The sequence below is a fragment of the Hypanus sabinus genome, chromosome 23 (genome assembly GCF_030144855.1).
Source record: "Hypanus sabinus isolate sHypSab1 chromosome 23, sHypSab1.hap1, whole genome shotgun sequence".
In the NCBI taxonomy this organism is placed as follows: domain Eukaryota; kingdom Metazoa; phylum Chordata; class Chondrichthyes; order Myliobatiformes; family Dasyatidae; genus Hypanus; species Hypanus sabinus.
The window spans coordinates 47559233-47581482 of NC_082728.1; the positions used below are offsets into that span (position 1 = coordinate 47559233).

The 22250-nt window shown below is 38.9% G+C and overlaps 1 protein-coding gene across 1 annotated transcript in view; it reads left to right on the top strand.

Annotated features, from left to right (window-relative positions):
* The window catches only part of gsg1l2b (gsg1-like 2b), a 187226-nt gene that overhangs the window by 155011 nt on the left and 9965 nt on the right, over window positions 1–22250 (top strand). The window contains exon 4 of the mRNA XM_059948841.1: window positions 2120–2231. Within this exon, the coding sequence (XP_059804824.1) occupies window positions 2120–2231 (112 nt within the window). The remainder of the gene's footprint in view (window positions 1–2119; window positions 2232–22250) is intronic.

The window sequence follows — 22250 nt, forward strand, 5'->3', positions numbered from 1 at the left end:
CAGGCCAATTAACATAACCCCATTGTCTTACACTGATTCAACAAGGGCCTGCAAGACCCTACCGCTTACTTGTTTACAAAATTAAGCTGAGCATGGAATATTGGTTAGAAGTTTAACTTGCCACAAACAACTCTGACCCTTTAGAAAGGTCATGCTGCTGCACTAGAAAGCTGAGGTTAACAATAAGCCTCTTCAACCTCGGAAAATGAATATCCATCACACAGCCCACTTAGGTAGAGTTTCCTTGTCTTTGCTGCATCTGTTCCCAGGATACAACTAAGAAAGACATCAGAGATGTTCTTCTTCTTCAAAGAGCAGGGTTTCCCTTCCTCCACTGTTGATCTTGCCCTCACCCACATCTCCTCCATTTTCCAAACATCCATTCTCACCCCATCTTCCCACAACATTAACGGCCATAGAGTTCCTCATGCCCTTACCTACCACCCCAGGAGTCTCCACATCCAACATATCATTCTCTGCAACTTTTGCCATCTTCAAAAGGATCCTAACACCAATCCTTCTTTTAACACCTAATGTCTGTTTACTTTCCCAGGGATCTCTCACTCCATGATTGATTCTGTTGTCCATTCACCCTTCCCTACTAATCTCCCTCCTGGCACTTATCCTTGTAAGTGGCCAAACTGCCACACCCGCCCATTCACCTCCCCCTGCATCTCCATTCAGGGCCCCAAACAGTCCTTCCGGGTGAGGCAACACTTCACCTGCAAATCTGCTGGAGTCGACTGTAATGAATGGTGCACCTGATGAGGCCTCCTCTATTTTGGTGAGACCTGTCGTAAGTTGTGCGACTGCTTCATAGAGCACCTCCACTCCATCTGCTGAAACCAAAACTTCCCAGTGGTCAAACATTTTAATTCTCATTCCCATTCTCATTCTGACATGTCAGTCCATGGCCTACTTTTGTGCCACAATGAGGCCACCCTTGGAGTGGAGAAGAACGCTTTATATTCCACCTGGGCAGCCTCCAACTTGATGGCATCAATATTGATTTCTCCTGGTTACAAAAAATCCCTCCAACTACCCTCTTCATCTATTTTGGCCTCTTACCTCCTCTCATCTGCTTATCATCTCCCACCAGATCCCCTCCTCCTTCCTTTTCTCCTGTTGTCCATTCCCTCTTCTATCAGAATCCTTCCTCTCCAGCTCTTTACCTTTCACACCTACTTGGCTTCACCTTCTAGCTATTCTCCTTCCATTCCCCCCCCCCCCCACTTCTTTATCTGGCATCTTCTTTCTTCCTTTCCAATCCTGAAGAAGGGTCTCAGCCCAAAATGTCGATTGTTCATTCATTTCCATAGATACTGAATGACCTGTTAAGTTTCTCCAGCATTTTGTTTTTTTGTTTTGGATCTCCAGCCTCTGCAGAACTTCTCATGTAGAGAATTCTAATGACTGATTGCCCTTGTTCAGAGCTGGGATAATGACAGATAATCTACTCTAAGAATGTTCTGGACATGCCTTCACCATGCCTTTTATCTTTGCTGTATAATTTTCTTTCCCCTCTTTACACCCTATCTATTTCCTTTTGCCCACAGCTCCCAATGATAAATCTCAGTACATGTCTTAAAATTGCTACCTTGAAGATTAGGCTGGTACAGAGTTCCGGCATTGGTCAAAATTGGTATTGGATTCAGACACCATCTCCTCCTTACTAATTCAGTCCCAGCATGTGGCAATGTTACAAGTGGTCGGTTGCGTGTAGGTCAGTCTAAGTAGCTCCAGCACATAAGTCAGATCCAAATGAAGTGGCTTGAATCCTAGCATCTGTCAGTGTCAACCTGTGGAGGTCACACTGAATTGCTTCCAGTTAGTTCTCTGTATTAACCTAGCAAGGTTAAGGATGGACTGAATCCAAGAATCTGTCAGTATTAACAGTGGGTGATCTCACACGCACAGACTGAACTCGCAGTGCCATCTAATGCTGTGAGACTACAAGTGATTTGAATATAGACAGGACTAACGAGGAGGCACTACATTTTTGGAAAGGGCTGGATGCTTCAGAATATTACGATTAGAACATCTGATAGAAGATTCACTTGTTCCTTCCCAGTTTTCAGCTTTGCTTATTTCCCAATATCCTTGTGACTTGGTGTTGCAGGTCTCCTGGGAATGGTAGCCCACATGATGTATACGACTGTGTTTCAGATGACTGTCAACCTTGGTCCAGAAGACTGGAGGCCACAGACCTGGGATTATGGGTGGTCATACTGGTAAGTGTACAGCATGTAGAAACCAGAAATAGATGTATATTGACTGGGTAGATAGAATACAACTGAATATCAATTATTCTGTAGAATGTGTCCATGATCCATGTCACTATTTTTATGCTCTGCAAGAGTCTCTGCCAACCCTCTTCATTGGAATTAGCAGCTTTTCTTCTGTTTTTTTTTTCTTTGATGTGTGTGGACCCACCTGCTTGTATGATGCTGTTCCTCTTTTTAACTATTCACTTGTGAGCAGTGTATCAATCCTGTTTAATTCCAATGTTATAGTGGGGGAAGAGGAAATGGCAATGTTTCATGTTGAAGCCCTTCATTGGGGCAATTACAGGTGCTGGTTGACCTTTTGAGTCTTTATTGCTCTAGGTTCCATCACCTGCTGTCTCTTGTGTCTCCTCTGATTCTACTTACAAACTATAAAGTATATTCTTCCTTCGCACATGTCAGATGTTCAAAAATAATAAATATTATTCAGTGATTGTGGATACTTTAAGCTCATGAATTCACCACCAGCACAACCACCTCTCTCCAAATCCTTCCCAGATCTTCATCTAGGATACAGCCATGTCACTCCTGTATTACTGAGAGAAATACAATAATTCCTGGTGTTTATTATTTCAGCAATTAATAAGCTGGAAATGGTGGAGATTTTGTTCTAATTCCTATTCACAACTTCCTGCTGACTCACTCTGCTATCCACTCTACAGGGAACACACATACACAGCTCAACCTCTGATCTAGATGTTAAACTGTCTGGGCATTCACTGAAAATAATTACACCAGCTCTATCTGATTCCCCTGCTTGACATTGCCCCAGTTATATCCCCTGAAGCCTGCTTCCATTGATCTCTGCATGAGTTGTTTTCATTGATCAGTTTTATTTCCTTTAAATTAAAGCATGAACCGGGGGAGATTGCCAAATGAGATTCAACTGATGCCAGCTTTGTAAATGTGAGGGGCTGCTGTGTTATCCCAACAGATGAAAGACTGTTGGAGAGAAGCAGGCCCATTGAGCTGTATCTCCAAATAAATAAAAATAAGTAAAATAAAGCAATAATGTGTTAATGGCCATCCATTCAGACCTATGTTTGGAAGAGGGATAGGGATGGAAGTTTAGATTTGAGATGGAGTTGACATTGGAGTCCTGGAGGTGCTTTGCAAAGGATGCAAAAGGTTGGCACTAGGGAATGGGAGAATGGAGACTGTGTTTCATGGATGGAATCAAGGAAGCGTATCAACACCAGCATTTCAGCGATAATCTGAGTATGAACAACATTAAGATTATGCTTGAGATACTGAGTTCCAAATGTCAACCAATGAATGCTCGACAGAAACAATTGCACAACTTGAAATGTTATTCAGCAAGCTTCTGGAAGCATGAAAATGTGTTTTAGGTGTTGAGACGGCTCTGGAGTCGCACTATCAAGGTGTCAGGAATGAACTGCCAGAATGAAATGGAGTGATTGCGCAAGGCGGGCTCATGCCTCAGGTGCTGGGAGCAGCAATTTCAATGTGCAAAACTGCTTTCAAAACATTCTTCTCAAAATCAACCAAGAGCTCTGCTTTTATCTTTGACATGAAAAGAAATTCTAAACATTACGCAGGAGCATCAGCAGAACCAAAACTGTATTCAAACAGGAAAGCATTAAGGTTCCGTTTAATCCTTTCCCTAGATAACAAGAGAATGTCTTGGATGATGATGTGATTAAATGGCGGGTTATGAAACCATGATGTAATTTTTTCACCATACTTTTTTGATTATACTTCTTGCCTCCTGTTGCATAGAAAATAAAACTGAGAACACAGAACGATACAACAAAGGAACAGGCCCTGCAGTCTGCAATGTTGTGCTGAACCAATTAAAATGTAAATCAAAAACACCCAAACACTAATCCCTCCTACCTGCATCATATCCCTCCATCGGATACATAACATCAAGATTTTTACTCCTCATGTATGCGAAGGAGTTAAGAAATAAAGTCAGCTCAATTCCTTATGTCCATGTGCCTTTCTAAACGTCCCTTAAAAGTCTCTAATGTATTTGCCCCTATCACCATCCCAGATCCTCAAAATGCACAGGAAAAACCCTCTCCCTCTCCTTCTGCTTCTCCTTCTCCTTCTCTCTCCCACTCCACTCTCTCTGTCCCATCTATTCCGCAGCCCACCTTTCCTTTCCATCAAAGTCAATGGAAATAAATCAACAGGTCATTGTTGAAAACAGCTATTTCCATCCATACATTAGTTCACGGTGATAATAGTGCCGTTCAGTCGAGGCAGTAGTGAACGTGGATCAAGAGGAATATGACTAAGGAGTTCCCATACATTTGGCATCTACTTTGGAGTGCATGCTTTACACTATCAAGAAAAGCATTAATTATGACTGTTGTGGGAGTCTGACCCAAAATTGTGCAAGGATAATTTCATTTCTGGAATCCTGAATCATTGTGACTTCCATCCCAGCAGACTTCACAAATATTTTATTTTAGATCAATATTTCTGAACTATCACCTCTTATAAAGTAAAATCAGGCAACATAGGTGACAGCAGGGCTTCGTTTCCATATGAGCTCAATGCCTTCATTGCTTGCCTTGACCGTAAAAATATGGAGGAGCCATCATGAACTCCCACTGGATCATCTGAGGCCAACATGTGAGCAGCTTACAGGAGGGTGTAGCACAAAAAGCATCGGGCCCAGATCAGCTGGCTAGGATGTGCTTTAATCTCTTGCTTCAGCATTCGGAGGTACCCACCTGCTTCAAGCAGGGTTCTATTATACCTGTGCTTAAGCAGAACATGGTGACCTGCCTCAGGACTATCATCCAGTAGCAATTGCATCCACAGTGATTAAGAGGCTGGTTATAAAACCTGCCTGAGAAGCTATTTGGATCCACTCCAATTTGCCTACCGGAGCAACATCTCCACAGCAGATGTCATCTCATGGGCTCTTCACACTACCCTGCAACATCTGCACAGCAAAGGTGCTGAGATCATGATGCTCTTTATCAACTACAGTACAGTATTCAATACTCTCGTCCCCTCCGAACTAATCATAAAGCTCCAAGCTTTAATCATAAAGCTCCATAAAGATATTGAAGATATTGGCTTCAATATCTACTTGTACAATTGGATCTAGATGATTTCCTTAAATGCAGACCCCAGTCAGTTCAGTTTGACAACAATGCCTCCTCCACAATCGCCATCAGCACAGTTGCACAACAGGGCAATGTGCTTAGCTCTACTCGGTTTACACTTAAGGCTGTGTGTCTAAGCACAGCTCCAAAGTCACAATCAAATTTGCTGATGACACCTCTGCTGTAGGCTGAATCAAATGTGGTGATGAATCAGCATAAAGAGAGGAGATTAAAAATCTGGCTGTATAGAGCCGTAACAGCAACCTCTTAGTCAATGTCAACAAGACCAAGCACCTGATTATTGATTTCAAGAGTAGGAAAGCAGAGGTCCATGAGTCAGTCCACATCGGAAGATCAGAGATGGAGAGAGTCATCAGCTTTAAATTCATCAGTGTTATTATTTTGTAGGATCGGTCCTGGGCCCAGCAGGTAAGTGCAATTACAAAGAATGCATAGCAACAGCCCTAGTTCCTTAGGAGTTTGAGATTTGTCATGACATCTAAAACTTTGACAAACTTCTAAAGATGTGTAGTGGGGAATATATTGACTGGCTGCATCACAGCCTGGTTTCGAAATCTGGGATCCACACCACCCAGGACATACTCTCTTCTCACTACTGCCATCAGGTAGAATATACAGGACTCTCCAAATTCACACCACCAAGTTCAGGAACAGTTATTCCCCCTCAACCATCAGGCTCTTGAACCAAAGCTGATAACTTCACTCAGCTTTACTTGCCCCATCATTAAAATGTTCCCACAACCTATGGACTCACATTCAAGGACTCTTCATCTCATGTTCTCAATATTTATTGCTTACTTATTATTATTATTATTTCTATCTTTGTATTTGCATAAATCATTGTCTTTTGCTCACTTGTTGAATACCGAAGTTGGAGTGGTCTTTCTTTGATTAAATAATGTTTATTATTCCATAGATTTATTCAGTATGCCCACAAGACAATGAATCTTTATATATGGTGACATATATGTTCTTTGATTATGCATTTACTTTGAACTTAACCCCAATACTTCAGTTTGCTATATCAACAATAAATCTTTTGAGCCTTTTTTAACCATTATGCACTTGACAAGGTCCCGCATGGTTGGCTGTTCAAGGAGCATGACGCTGTATATGGGATCCCAGAATCTCTTAGGATTTGGTTAATAAGGCCTGAAATTGGTTTGGTGACACAAAGCAGGGTGTGGTGATGAATGTTAATTTTCTGACAGTAAGTCTGTGACCAGTGGTGTACCATAGGTGTCAATCAATGATGTGACCTTTGATATTTGTGATGATTTTGATGCAAGTTAGCTATGATTAGGACATTTGCACATGACATAAAAATTGGTGGTGCTGCAGATAGTGAGGAAGCTTGTCTATGGCCACAGCAGGATATAGATCAGACAAATAGCTGAGCAGAGCATTGGAAGATGAACTTAAAAGTATAAGGTGATGCAATTTGGGAAATTAAATCGAAGTAGGACAGATAATGCAAGTGGTAGGGTGTTATTGATGAACTGAGAGACCTAGGAATCCAAGTCCATAAGTTCCTGAAAGTACATGATATAGTCACAAAGAAGGCATGTGGTATAATTACCTTCACAGCTACGACTCTAGGGTATAAGAGTTTTGGCTTATGACAGCCTCTACCTCAATGCCAGACAAGCCCTGAATACTAAAAGTCATGGAGAAATAAAGCTCAGAAGTAGGCCCTTTGGCCCACCTAGTCCATGCCAAAAACCATTTGAACTGCCTATTCCCAGTGACCTGCACAGGGACCATAGTCCTCCATACCTCTACCATCGACGTACCTATCCAAAGTTCTACTAAACGTTAAAATCAAGCTTACATGCACAATTTGTGCTGGCAGCTCATTTCACATTTTGACAAAGCACTGAGTGAAAATGTTTCCCCTCATATTCCCCTTAAACTTTTCACCTTTCACCCTTAACCCATGACTTCTGGTTGTCATCCCACCCAACCTCTTGGAAAAAGCCTGCTTGCATGAACTATATCAATAACCCTCATAATTTTATGTACCTCTATCAAATCTCCTCTCAATCTTCCAGGTTTGAAGGAATACAGTCCCAACCTATTTGATCTTCCCTTATAATTCAAGTTCTCCAGACCTGGCAACATCCTTGTAAATTTTCTCTATTATCTTTCAATCTTTTTACATTGTTTCTGTTAGTAGGTGACCATAACTGCATACAATACTCCAAATTAGGTTTCACTAACATCTTATATAACTTTGATATAACATCCCATCTCCTGTACTCAATACATTGATTCATGAAGGCCAATGTGCCAAAAGCTTTCTTTACGACCATATCTATGGGAAACACGATCTTCACCTGGATTCCCAGATCCCTTTGTTCTACCATACTTCTCAGTGCCCTACCATTTGCCTTGTTGGCCCTACCAAAGTGAAAAACCTTGCACTTGTCTGCATTAAATTCCATCTGCCATTTTTCAGTCTATTTTTCCAGCTGTTGCAGATACCTTTATAAGCCATCTTAACCTTTCTCACTGTCCTCTACACTCCCAATCTTGGTGATAGCTACAAATTTGCTGATCCAGTTGACTACATTATCATCCAGATCATTGACATAGATGTCAAACAACAAGGGACACAGCATCAATCCAAGCAGCACTCCACTAGTCAGAGATGCAACCATCTACTACCAGCCTCTGGCCTCTCCCACAAAGCCAATGTCTAATCCAATTTACTACCTCATCTTGAATGCCAAGGAACAGAAGTTGTTTGACCTTGTCAAATGCCTTGGAGACAATGTCCACTTCCTTGCCTTCATCCACTTTCCTGGTAACTTCCCTGAAAAACATCTATGAGATTGGTTAGACATGACCTACCATGAACAAAGACGTGCTAACTATCCTTAATCTGTGCATGTCTATTCAAATATTTATATATCCAGTCCCTTAGAATACCTTCTAATAACTTTCCCACAGCTGATGTCAGATTCACCAGCCTATAATTTCCTGGTTTATGTTTAGAGCCTTTTTTAAACAACGGAATAACATTGGCTATCTTCCAATTCTTTCGTACCTCCTCTGTTGCTAAGGGTGATTTAAATATCTTTGTTACGGCTCTGGCATTTCTGCACTTGCCTCCCATAGGGTTTGAAGGAACACCTTATCAGGCCTTGGGGATTTATCCTCCCTGATTTGTTTTAGGATAGCAAACACCTCCTCCTCTGTAATCTGTACAGTGTCCTCCGTGAAGTTGATACTGATTTGCTTTACTTCTGTAGGCTCTGTATCCATCTCTTGAGTAAATATAGATACAAAAAACTTATTTAAGATCTCCCCCACCCGTTTTGGCTCCACACGTTGATTAGGATTCTGGTTTCCCAGAAGACAAATTTTGTCCTTTGCAATCCCTTTGCATTCCCTTTGCTCTTAACATATCTGTAGAATCCCTTGAGATTCTCCTTCATGTCATCTGCTATAGCAATTTCATGCCTTCTTTTAGTCCTCCTGATTTCTTTCTTAAGAGTTCTCTTGCATATCTTATACTCCATTATCACCTCATTTGTTCCTGTCTACCTATATCTGCTATGTAGCTCTTGTTTTCTCTTAATCAGGGCCTCAATATCTCTTGAAAACCAAGGTTCCCTACACTTGGAATCTTTACCTTTTGATATGACAGGCACATACAAGGTTTGTGCTCTCAAAATTTCACTTGCGAAGTTGTCCCACTTACCAAGTACTCCTTTGCCAGAAAACAGTCTGTCCAAATCCACACTTGCCAGATAATATCTGATACAATCAATCTCAACCCATGGACCAGACCTATCTTTTTGCATATTTACTTTGAAACTAATGGCATTGTGGTTATTAGATACAAAGTGTTCCCCTGCACAAACTTCCGTCACTTGCTGCCTCATACCAGATCCAGTTTTGCACTCTCTCATTGGGTCTTCTACACACTGATGAAGAAAACATTCCTGAACACATATGACAAACCCTATTCCATCTAGTTCTTTTACAATATGGAATTCCCAGCCTACTATAGCAGCCTGATGTTACTTGCAGCAGTAGCATCACAAATTTGTACCTCTAAATCCCCTGCACTTTTGGGTGGTCTGTAATATAGCCCTATTAACATGTTCAGTCTTTTCTTATTTCTCAGTTCCACCCATAAAGCCCGACTAAATGAGTTTTTCAGTCTGTCCTGAGGGATTACTGCCATGACATTTTCCCTGACTAGTAAAAACACCCCTCATCCTTTAATCCCCCTTGTGTTGTCTTTTCTTTCTTTTTCAATCTTTTTATTGAATTTCATATATAAAGAAAACATAACATAATAGTGAATATGTTATAAGTGCAATAGACTTGAGATTACATTAATAATAAGATAATAATATCCTATTAAATATCAACAACAACAAAAAAATAGTATATTAATCAATCAAGTCTATAATAATTATATATGAAAAAAATAAAAATAATCATCAAAAGAAGAAAAAAAATTTAAAAATACAAGAAAAAATATATATTGAAAAAAAACACTAAACTAAACTAACATGGGCAATAATAACAGTTTATATGTATATGATAGTGTCAAAAACTCTGGAACTCCATACCTGAACAAGAATAAGCAGAGAGAAGGTCTGGAAGAGGTCAAATTAATTCATATGAAAATGTCGAATGAACGGTCCCCAAGTTTCTTCAAATTTAATTGATGAGTCAAAAATAGTGCTTCTAATTTTTTCCAAGCTCAGATAAGAAATAGTTTGAGAGAACCACTGAAACATGGTAGGAGGATTTACTTCTTTCCAATTTTGTAATATAGACCTTCTGGCCATTAATGTTACAAAGGCAATCATTCGTCTAATTGAAGGGGAAAACTGATTACCATCCTCATTTGGTATACCAAAAATTGCAGTAATAAAATGGGGTTGTAAATCGATATTCCAAATTGAGGAAATGGTAGCAAATATGTCCTTCCAATAGTTATGTAAAGTAGGACATGACCAAAACATATGGGTCAATGAAGCCACATCTGAATGACATCTGTCACATTGAGGGTTAATATGAGAATAGAATCGAGCAAGCTTATCTTTAGACATATGAGCTCTATGTACAATTTTAAATTGTATTAAAGCATGTTTAGCACATATAGAAGAAGAATTAACCATTTGTAAATTTTTTCCCATTTTTCTGTTGATATATTATATTGAAGTTCTTTTTCCCATTCTTGTTTAATTCTACCTGATATTTCTGGTTGTATCTTCATAATCATATTATAAATAAAAGCCACTAATCCCTTATGACAAGGATTTAAGGTAAAAAAAAATCTGAGAAATCCATTGAAGTTGAATTGGGGAAAGATGGTAGAACTTTATGTAAAAAAAAATTCTGATTTGTAAATATCTAAAAAAATTAGATTTAGGTAACTTAAATTTGTTGGAAAGTTGGTCGAAAGACATCAAACTACCTTCAAAAAAAAGATCACGAAAACATTTTATACCTTTCCTTTTCCATATGCTAAAAGCTTGATCTGTCAAAGAAGGTTTGAAAAAAACAATTAAGTAAGATAGGGCTATCAAGAACAATGTTTTTCAGAGTAAAAAACTTACGAAATTGAAACCAAATTCGTAATGTATGTTTGACAACAGGGTTGGATATCTGTTTATTGAATTTAACTAAATCAGCAGGAAGAGAAGAACCAAGAACGGAGAATAGAGAATATCCCTGTACCTCATTGCATTCTAAATTTACCCACTGTGGGCACAATGGTGAATCCAAATCTAATTTCCAATATATTAAGTTTTGAATATTATTCGCCCAATAGTAAAATCTAAAGTTAGGTAAAGCTAAACCACCATCTTTTTTAGATTTTTGTAATTGCCTTTTACTTAACCTGGGGTTTTTATTTTGCAACACAAATGAGGAAATTTTTAGGCAATGTTAGGAATAAAAATTGGTAAAGCTTGAAATAAATATAAAAATTTTGGTAAAATCATCATTTTAATAGCATTAATCCGACCAACTAATGATAAGGATAGGGGAGACCATCTTGTAGTAAGTTGTTGAATTTGATGGAGCATAGGTAAAAAGTTCAGTCTAAATAAATCTTTATATTTCTTGGTAATTTTTATACCTAAATAGATAAAGTTATCGTCAACAACTTTAAATGGTATCCTATCATTCAATAAAGTTTGCGCGTTTAAAGGGAATAAATCACTCTTATTCAGGTTTAGTTTATAACCAGAAAAACTACCAAATTGAGCCAACAAGGATAAAATAGCGGGAATAGACCTGTCAGGATCAGAAATATATAACAACAAGTCATCAGCATAAAGTGATAACTTGTATAACTTCTCATTACTGGTAATACCAAAAATATTAGGAGATTCACGAATAGCAATGGCTAAAGGTTCTAATGCAATTTTAAATAATTAAGGACTTAAGGGACAACCTTGTCTCATACCACGAGATAATTGAAAAAAAGAGGATCTGTAATTATTTGTAAGAACAGAAGCAACAGGTTTATAATATATTAGTTTGATCCATGATATAAAATTAGGACTAAAATTAAAATATCTCAAAGCGTTAAATAAGTATGTCCATTCAACTCTATCAAAAGCTTTTTCAGCATCTAATGAAATAACACATTCTGGGATTATGGGTGATGAAGCATAAATTATATTAATCAATTTTCTAACATTAAAAAAGGAATACCGATTCCTAATAAAACCAGTTTGGTCTTCTGAAATAATCTGTGATAGTACCTTTTCTAACCTAATGGCTAAAATTTTTGTAAGAATCTTAGAGTCTACATTTAATAGTGATATAGGGCGATAAGATGCACATAAAGTAGGATCCTTATCTTTTTTAAGAATTAGAGAGATAGTAGCTTCATAAAAAGATTGAGGTAATCTCTTCTTAGCAAATGCATCATTAAAGATTTCACATAACCAAGGGGAAAGTGAAGAAGAAAAAGGTTTAAAAAATTCTATAATATATCCATCAGGACCAGGAGCTTTCCCTGAATTCATTAATGAGATAGCCTCTCCTAGTTCGGCCATAGAGATAGGAGCATTGAACAAGCTACGATCTTCATCTGTCAGTTTGGGAATATTCAAATTGTTAAAAAAATTATCCATCATGGACAGATCGCCATCAAATTCTGATTGATATAAAGATTTATAAAAATCTTGAAAAGTGTTATTGATTTCTTTATGATCAGTAGTTAGATTACCGTCTTGTTTACGAATTTTAATAATTTGTCGCTTAGTCGAAATAGCTTTTAATTGATTAGCTAACAGTTTACCAGTTCGATCACTATGGATATAAAATTGAGCCCTGGTCCTAATTAATTGATTTTCAATTGAAGAAGATAATAATAAGCTATGCTCTATTTGAAGCTCAACTCTCTTCTTATAAAGTTCTTTGGTAGGAGTCACGGAATAAATCTTATCAATTTCTTTAATTTTATCCACTAATAAAGCAATATCTAAATATCTTTGTTCTCTTTTACCAATGGAATATGAGATAATTTGTCCACGGATAAAAGCCTTAAAAGAGTCCCAAAGTATTCCTCTGTCAATCTCTTCAGTATAGTTTGTTGAGAAAAACAAGTCAATTTGCTGTTTTATGTAGGTGATAAATTCTGGGTCTTGAAGCAAAGTAGCGTTAAGTCTCCAAGATATAGTATTATTGGAAAAGTCCGAAATCTTGGTAGATAACTTCAAAGGTGCATGATCCGAAATAGTAATAGAATCATATTTACAATCAGTAACATCCGTTAATAAACGATGATCAATAAGGAAATAATCAATTCTAGAATAACTGTGATATACATGTGAAAAAAATGAAAATTATTTATCTTTAGGGTTCAAAATCCGCCATATTTCAGTAATTCCCGAATCAACCATAAAATAATTAATAAGCAAGGTTGATCTATTCGGAAGAATTCGGATAGGTTTAGATCTATCCATCAAAGGATTCAGACAACAATTGAAATCTCCACCCATTATCAACATATATTCATTTAGATTAGGAAGGGAAGTAAATAAATGTTTAAAAAATTCAGGGCAGTCAAAATTTGGAGCATAAATATTAACTAGAACCACTTTTCGATTAAAAAGTGAACCAGTTATCAACAAAAATCTGCCCTGTGGATCAGAAATAATTTCATGATGTGTAAACGAAATTGAGGGGTCTATAAAAATAGACACACCCCTAATTTTGGTGGTACAATTCGAGTGAAATTGTTGACCCTCTCAGAACCTAAAAAAACGTTGATTATCCTCCCTCCTAATATGGGTCTCCTGTGCAAAAATAATATTAGCGTTTAGTCCATGGAATACTTTAAATATTTTTTTACATTTAATTGGATGATTTAAACCATTAGTATCCCAAGAGATAAAGTTAATAGACGTATCCAACATGCCAATATTAGTTGTGTATATTATAAAAGGTTAAAAAGACACATAACCCATGATTCAGGAAGAAGGAAAAATGATTCAGGAGCAACCAGAGAACATGACACCTCAACGATATTAATAATTTAAAGTCGGCCCATAAACTAAAAGCAAAAGTATGAAAAAAGATCCCTACTCCTCCCCCAACCCCTCGAAAAAAAGCCAAGCGGCAGGCGCACAAATACTAATATTACCCCCATTTTCAAGATGGCAACTTCATGAAAAGAAAGAAAAGAGAAACTATATAACGCCCAGATATAAATACAGGGTTGTAAAAAGAAAGAATATCAATCAAAATGAAAAAAATAATATAATAAAGCAAAAAATCATTAAAAAAAAGGATAACCATTGAAATTTAAAGTAGTGTAATATGCCTTTAAAAAAGATTCCATATTCAAATATAAGAAAATGACGTTTCAAAAACAGAGACTTATGGGAAGAAGAAACAACATTTTGAAAGGACCATATTACAGAATATAAATGTAAATTCGCCAATCTTTTTTTTTAAAAAAAGGTCATCAAAATAAGATTTAAAAAGGATTCAATAACCACTACAATATATATAAAAAAAGGTCCAAAAATTCAAGACATTCGTCCCATTCTCAAATACAGGCAAATAAACGCTTACGGAAAGCAAAGTCTTATGGGAAAAAGAAACGACATCTTAAAAAATAAATCATTATTACAAAGTCTTAACATGTATATCTAATCCAGAGGGAAAAAAACTTAATTAAAAAAAAACATTACAGTAAAATTAAAAGAGCATCTGTAAATCATGATAATAAAAAAAACCAGGTCTACAGACCAAAGTAAAAAGCTATACCGCAGCTTCATAAGTTAAAGCCTAAAATTCTCTCCAAAAATTCTTCAACATAACGCATAGTTCAACTTGTACTAGAAGACCGATATTCTTCAACGAATTTCTTTGCTTCTTCCGGAGTATTAAAGAAGCGCTGACTGTCATCACTCAACGTAATTCTGAGATTCGCTGGGTATCTTAAAGCTTGTTTAATTCCAATCGAATGAATCTCTGCCATCACCAGTTTAAAAGCGATTCTCGTCCTCATCACCTCGAATGAATAATCCTCCACAATACGAAACTTGTTGTTTTTGTGAGAAATCATACCTTTCTGACAAGTTAATCGAATTAAAAGCTCTTTCTCCCAAGGATAATGGAGATGGACAATCGCAGCTCGTGGCTTGTCTCTCGCAGCCGAAAATCTCGGAACTCTGTGGGCACGATCAATAGTAGGTTTAACCCGCAAAGCGTCCTCGCCAAAAATTTCCCACAATAAGTTAGAGAAATATTCAGTTAAGTCACCAGACTCAACATTTTCGGGAAATCCAATAATACGCAAGTTCTGTCTGCGAGATCGGTTTTCAAGATCGGTGATTTTAAACTTATTCTGCTCCATTATTTTAGCGGTCGATCGTACCTTCTCCTCCAAAGTTTCGATTGTACGTATTTTTTCACAAATTATCTTGTCAAGAGCCGCAAACTTTTCTTCATGCCGTTCAATATCTGCTGCCAGTGATTGAAGCTTGGTATCAAATGATCTAACGACATCTTCAAGCTCAGACATTTTCGCAGTAAGTTTATTTTCCAGACTTGCAAGTTTAGTATCCAGTTTAGTATCCAGAAGACTGGAGATTGCATCGAGAGATATAGGGTCTTTAGACGATTTCTTAGGTACAGACATTTTAAGTTTGAAAAAATTAAATCAAGTATTATTTTAAAAAAGAAATAAATCGTAAATATCAACCCATGTAGTTAGGTACGAAAAGATTTGATTAAAGGGTGATTATAGCTTAAAAAATGAAGAGCGCCTAAAAGGCAGATGTCTATGTCGCCATCTTGAAACTCCACCCCTTGTGTTGTGACATCCAAAACAACGAAACACCTTAATACTGAGCTGCCAGTCCTACATCCAAGTCTCACTAATGGCTACAATATCATAATTCCATGTGTTGATCCATACCCTGAGCTCATCTACCTTCCCTACGATATATCTTGCATGGAAATATACACAGCTCAGGATACTAGTCTCACCATGCTCAACCTTTTGACTCCTGGCTTTGTCTGAGGACTTACCAACATCTGCCTCCATTTACCTCTCCACTAACTGTTCTAGCGCTCTGGTTCCCACCCCCCTGCAATTCTAGTTTAAACCTCACAGGTAGCATTAACAAATCTTCCCGCTGGGATATTAGTCCCTTTCCAGTTCAGGTGCAAACTATCTCTTCTGTACAGGTTCCACTTTCCCTGGAAGAGAGCCAAATCATCCAAGAATATTATGCCCTCTATCCTGCACCAACTCCTTAGCCATGTGTTAAACTATATAATCTTTCAAGTTTTGGCACAGGTAGCAGTTCTGAGATCACAACCCTGGAGGTCCTGCCCTTTAACTTTGCACCTAATTCCATGAACTTCTGCAGAACCTTGTCACTTGTCCTACTCATGTCATTGATACCTGCATGGACCATGACCTCTCGCTGTTCTCCTACTTGAGAGTGCTGAGGACTCAATCCAAGATCTGCCAGACCTCGGCATTTGGGAGGTAACACATCATCCGGGAATCTTATTTTCACCTACAGTTCAAAGTAAAATTTATTATCAGAGTACATACATGTCACCACATACAATTCTGAGATTCTTTATCTGCAGGCATATTTAGCAAATCTATAGAACAGTAACTGTAAACAGGATCAAATGACAACAAACTGTGCAAATGCAAATATAAACACAAAATGAGCATGAAATAACAAGATAAAAGAGTCCTTAAATGCATGTGGTTGCCCTCTTTTGTTAAAGAGTCTGATTATTGAGGGGTAATAACTGTTTTTACACATGGCGGTGCAAGTCCTGTGACACTTGTACCTTCCACCTGATTTCAGTGTGAAAAGATCATGGCCTAGGTGGTGAGGATCTTTGATAAGGGATGCTGCTGTCCTCCGGCAACGCTTCATGTCGATGTGCTCAATGGTTGGGAGGGCTTTACCTGTGATGTATTGGGCTGTTTTCGGCTCATAGGCATGGATGTTCCCGTACCAGGCTGTAATGCAGCCAGTCAGCTCTCCTTCCACCACACTTCAATAGAATTTTGCCAAAGTTTTTAATATCATGCTGAAACTCTGCAGAAACCTGAGGAAGTAAACATGCAGCCTGGCTTTCTTCACAATTATGTTTATATTATGGGTCCAGCACAGGACTTCTGAGATAGTGACACCCAGGGATTTAAAGTTCTGATCCTCTGATCCTCCATTGAGTACTGGCTCATGGGCCTCTGGTTTCCTTCTCCTGAAATCAGTTTCTGCATCGTATTGACATTGACTGAGAGGTTGTTGTTATTGCATCACTTGGGCAAATTTTCATTCTCACTCCTGGGTGCTGATTCCACCTTTGATACTGCCCATCAACAAACTTGTATATAGTGTTAGAACTGTTCTTAGCCACACAGTCATAGGGGTAAAGCGAGTAGAGCACGGAGTTAAATATACAACTCATCCCTGTGGTGCACCTGTACTGATGGAGATTTGGAGGAGATGTCTTTGCCAATCTGAACTGACTGGGGCCCACAAGTGAGGAAATCCAGGATCCAATTGAGCAAGGGGGTATTGAGGCCCAGGTTTTGAAGTTCACTGATTAGTGTTAAGGTGATGATGGTGTTAATGCTGAGCTGTAAATGATAAAGAACTTTCTGATGTGTGTATCTTTACTGTCCAGATGTTCCAGGTTTGTGTAAAAAGCCAATGAGATACCATCTGCTGTAAACCTGTTGCTTTGGTAGGTCAACTGGAGTGGATCCAACTCACCACTCAGACAGCAACAATATACTTCAACACCAGCCTCTCAAAACACTCCATCGCTGTGGATGGAAGTGCCACTGGACGATAATCATCTTGAAGCATGTGGGTAGGACACATGGACCAGAGCAAGAGGTTGAAGATATCCATGAATACACCTGTCAGTTGGTCAGCACAGATCTTCAGTACTCAGCCAGATACTCCATCCAGACCTTGGATTCTTGAAAGCAGCCCACAGGTCATCTTCAGATTCTGAGAATAAAGGATCTTCGCTAGACATAGGCTTGTGCGATGGTTCCTCCTGTTCTAGTGATCAAAATGAGCATTGAACTCATCTGGAAATGAAACTCAGCTGTCCCCTATGTCACAAGATTTAACTTAGTAGAAATTCCTTTCTGTTCCCCTAACAAATAAACCCCCGTATCATCACAGTGTGCTTCTTCCAAATTCCTTTCTGAGTCACAGAGCCAAACTCAGTGCCAGAGTCCTGACCACCGTGACTTTTCTCTGTAGGTCACTCCCCCCCAACAGTATCCAAAGTGATATGCTTGTTATTGAGGGGGCTGGCTGTTGGGCTACTCTGCACAGGCCTCTTGTCATCCAGTTCCTGTGTCCTGGACCTTGTGTGTAGCTACCTCTCTCTATGTCCTATCTACCACCCCCTCAGATTCCCAAATGATCTGGTGTTCATCCAGTTCCAGCTCCAGCTCCCTAATATGGATTATTAAAAGCTGCAGCTGGATGCACTTCTTGGAGTTGTAATCATCAGGGACACTGGACGTTTCCCTGCCTTCCCACATCCCATAAGAGAGCAATTCAATTGTCCGGCCTGGCATCAATACAGTTCTAACTGAGCAAATGTAAGGGGGGTGGGGTGTGAACTCAACCTGCAGCTTTTCCATTTTGCTTTCACAAACTGAAGCTTCCTTTCCTTTGAACCACGCTAATTCTGTCCACTCCTATTATGGCTGCTGAGCTTTCCCCTGCCTTCGTTTAACATGCTCCTGCTAATCAATCCCAAACTCTGATTGGTCGCTGGTCAGAGTGCCAAAAAAAACCTGCAGCGAGTTGTTGCCTTTTTCTACTCAGTTAGCGGACCTGAGTAAAATTCTACCCTCTCACGCTTCTGATTTCCTGATCAGTTGGTTGTCAAAGCTCTAAGAAAAATCTGCTGCCAGATACTTCTTGGTCAGCGGACCTGAGTGAAATTCCCTCCTCTCAAGCTCCTGATCTCCTGATCTGGTGTTTGTCAAAGCTCCAAGTACTTGTCATTGACTTCAGCAAACAGGTAGGTGCACGTGCTCCTATCAACATTAATGCGGAGGTTGAGAGCTTCAGCTTCCTAGGAGTGAACATAACCAATAAACTGTCCTGATGTAACCACATAAATGCTACAACTAAGAAAGGTCACCACTGCCTTTAATTTATCAGGAGGCTAAAAAAAATATTCACATGTCCCATCAACCTTATCAACTTTTATCGATGCACCATAGAAAGTATCCTGTCTGGGTGCATCACAGCTTGGTGTGGCACCAGTCAGCACGTGACCACAAGAAGCTTATGATCATGTACTTTATTATTTACCTGCACTACACCTTTTCTGCAGGTGTTACATTTTATTCTGCATTTTATTGGCTTATCTTGTTCTACCTTAATGCACTGTGTAATGATGTGATCTGTATGAAGAGTATGCAAGACAAGCCATTCTGTGTACCTCACTACATGTGACAATAATAAACCAATTCCAATTCGAATAATGTTACACTGCAACTTTACAAAATATTGGTTGGGCCACACTTTGGGTATTGAGTGCAGATTGGGTTTCCACACTTTTGAAAGGATGTGAATGCACTGGAGAGGTCACTGAAGTCACTGGAATATTGCCTGGATTGTTATTGTGAAGGAATGGATACAGAGTGTCTGTCTTCTTGAAGCAAAAGAAGCTGAGAGGGTAATCTGATAGAAATTTTTAAGATTATGAGAAGCATGCACAGGAGAGATAGACAATTTTTTTTTTCACATGGGAGGGAAAACAAAAACAATGGGATGAAGTTTTAAGGTGAGAGGAGGGAGATTTAAAGGATAAATATTTCACAGATAAAATAGTTACTATCCATGACATGCTGCCTGAGGAGATGGTGGAAACAGATGTTTAAGAGGCACTTAGATGGCTACTTAAAGGGCAAGACATGAAAGGTTACAGTTTTAATGCACACAAATAGGTTTAATGCAGATCAGCAAAAAGGTTGGCATGGATGTGATGGGTCAAAAGCCAGTTCTTGCTGTATAAATCTATGATTGGAAATATCATTAAATTTAGAGATTAATGCTGATGCTCATACAGGAATAGAACTGCTCATTTTACATCTAATATAAAGAAATATTTAGTCATTCAGATTAACAAGCCTGATGGAGTTCTTTGAGGAGGTGACCAGGCATATAGATAAGGGTAGTGCATTGGATGTGATCTACATGGATTTTAGTAAGGCATTTGACAAGGTTCCACACAGTAAGCTTATTCAGAAAGTCAGAAGGCATGGGATCCAGGGAAGTTTGGACAGGTGGATTCAGAATTGGCTTGCCTGAAGAAGATAGAGGGTCGTGGTGGAGGGAGTACATTCAGATTGGAGAGTTGTGACTAGTGGTGTGCCACAAGGATCTGTTCTGGGACCTCTATTTTTCGTGATTTTTATTAATGACCTGGATGTGGGGGTAGAAGGGTGGGTTGGCAAGTTTGCAAACAACACAAAGGTTGGTGGTGTTGTAGATAGTGTAGAGGATTGTCGAAGATTGCAGAGAGACATTGATAGAAAGCAGATGTGGGCTGAGAAGTAGCAGATGGAGTTCAACCTGGAGAAGTGTGAGGTGGTACACTTTGGAAGGACAAACTCCAAGGTAGAGTACAAAGTAAATGGCAGGATACCTGGTAGTGTGGAGGAGCAGAGGGATCTGGAGGTACATGTTCACAGATCCCTGAAAGTTGCCTCCCAGGTAGATAGGGTAGTTAAGAAAGCTTATGGGGTGTTAGTTTTCATAAATCGAGGGGTAGAGTTTAAGAGACACAATGTAATGATGCAGCTCTCTAAAACTCTAGTTAGGCCACACTTGGAGTACTGTGTCCAGTTCTGGTTGCCTTACAAATTTATTTTGATGTGGAAGCATTGGAAAGAGTACAGAGGAGATTTACCAGGATGCTGCCTGGTTTAGAGAGTATGGATTATGATCAGAGATTAAGGGAGCTAGGGCTTTACTCTTTGGAGAGAAGTAGGATGAGAGGAGACATGATAGAGGTATACAAGATATTAAGAGGAATAGACAGAATGGACAGCCAGCGCCTCTTCCCCAGTACAAGAGGACATGACTTTAAGATAAGGGGAGGGAAGTTCAAGGGGGATATTAGAGGAAGGTTTCTCACTCAGAGAGTGGTTGGTGTGTGGAATGCACTGCCTGAGTCAGTGGTGGAGGCAGATACACTAGTGAAGTTTAAGAGACTACTAGACAGGTATATGGAGGAATTTAAGGTGGGGGGGGGGGTTATATGGGAGGCAGGGTTTGAGAGTCGGCACAACATTGTGGGCCGAAGGGCCTGTAATGTGCTGTACTATTCTATGTTCTATGTAACATCAATAGTACAGAGAATCTTATGAGGAAATAAATTTGTATTGTATTTTATGCAAATCTGATTGATGTAAAAACATGAAGGAAAATGTGGGGAGGAATTTATAAACATGAGAAAGTCTGCAGATGCTGGAAATCCAAAGCAACACACTTCTCCAGACCTTGAGTTTTCCCACCCACCTGGTTTCACCTATCACCTTCCAGCTAGCCCCCTTCCCCTCCCCCATCATGTTATTTTGGCATATTGCCCCTTCTTTCTCAGTCTCGAAGAAGGGTCTTGTCCCGAAACGTTGACTATCTATTAATTTCCATAAATGAAACTTGACCTGCTGACTTCCTCCAGAATTTTGTGTGTGTTGCTGAGGAATTTAAAAAACCCAGTTTCAAAAACAATGTTTTAGAAATATGGTTACATTCACAACATGTAGCCCAAGAAATTGTTCAACATGGCAAAGGGTTCAAATGCCAATGGATGAAAGTTAGGAGTAGATCAGGTGGATTTTATTGTGGCGAATAAAAGGCTAAAGATTCAAGAAATTGATCCCCGTGGGACCAGGCAGTCTATAAACTGGTAATGAACTCCAGAATCTGCTCCATGCTGAGCTGTACTCTATGTGCCAGCAGATATCATTATTTTGAACATTTACCTTATTCAGACCAGAAGATCATGAATTAGTAATTAACAGGACTTTGACTTTGACAGTAGGATTTGTCCTTTGTTTTGACTTGTATGCCTACTTGGAACAAGACAAGGGAACACTGTTAGATGATGAAGCTGTTAGAGTTTCATCTCGTGTTCCTCTGTGCCATCATTTATTGTACTTTCCTAAACTATAAGAAATATTTTATAGACAGTTTTATAAAATTCTTTACTTAACTTGATGCAAATGATGCAAATGATGCAATTTTCTATCATCTCTTAAATCAAGTTTGGCTTAAAAATGTCTGGAACATGTGCATTATGGGCGTAGTGATACAAGATGAAAGGGAGAAGAAAGGCT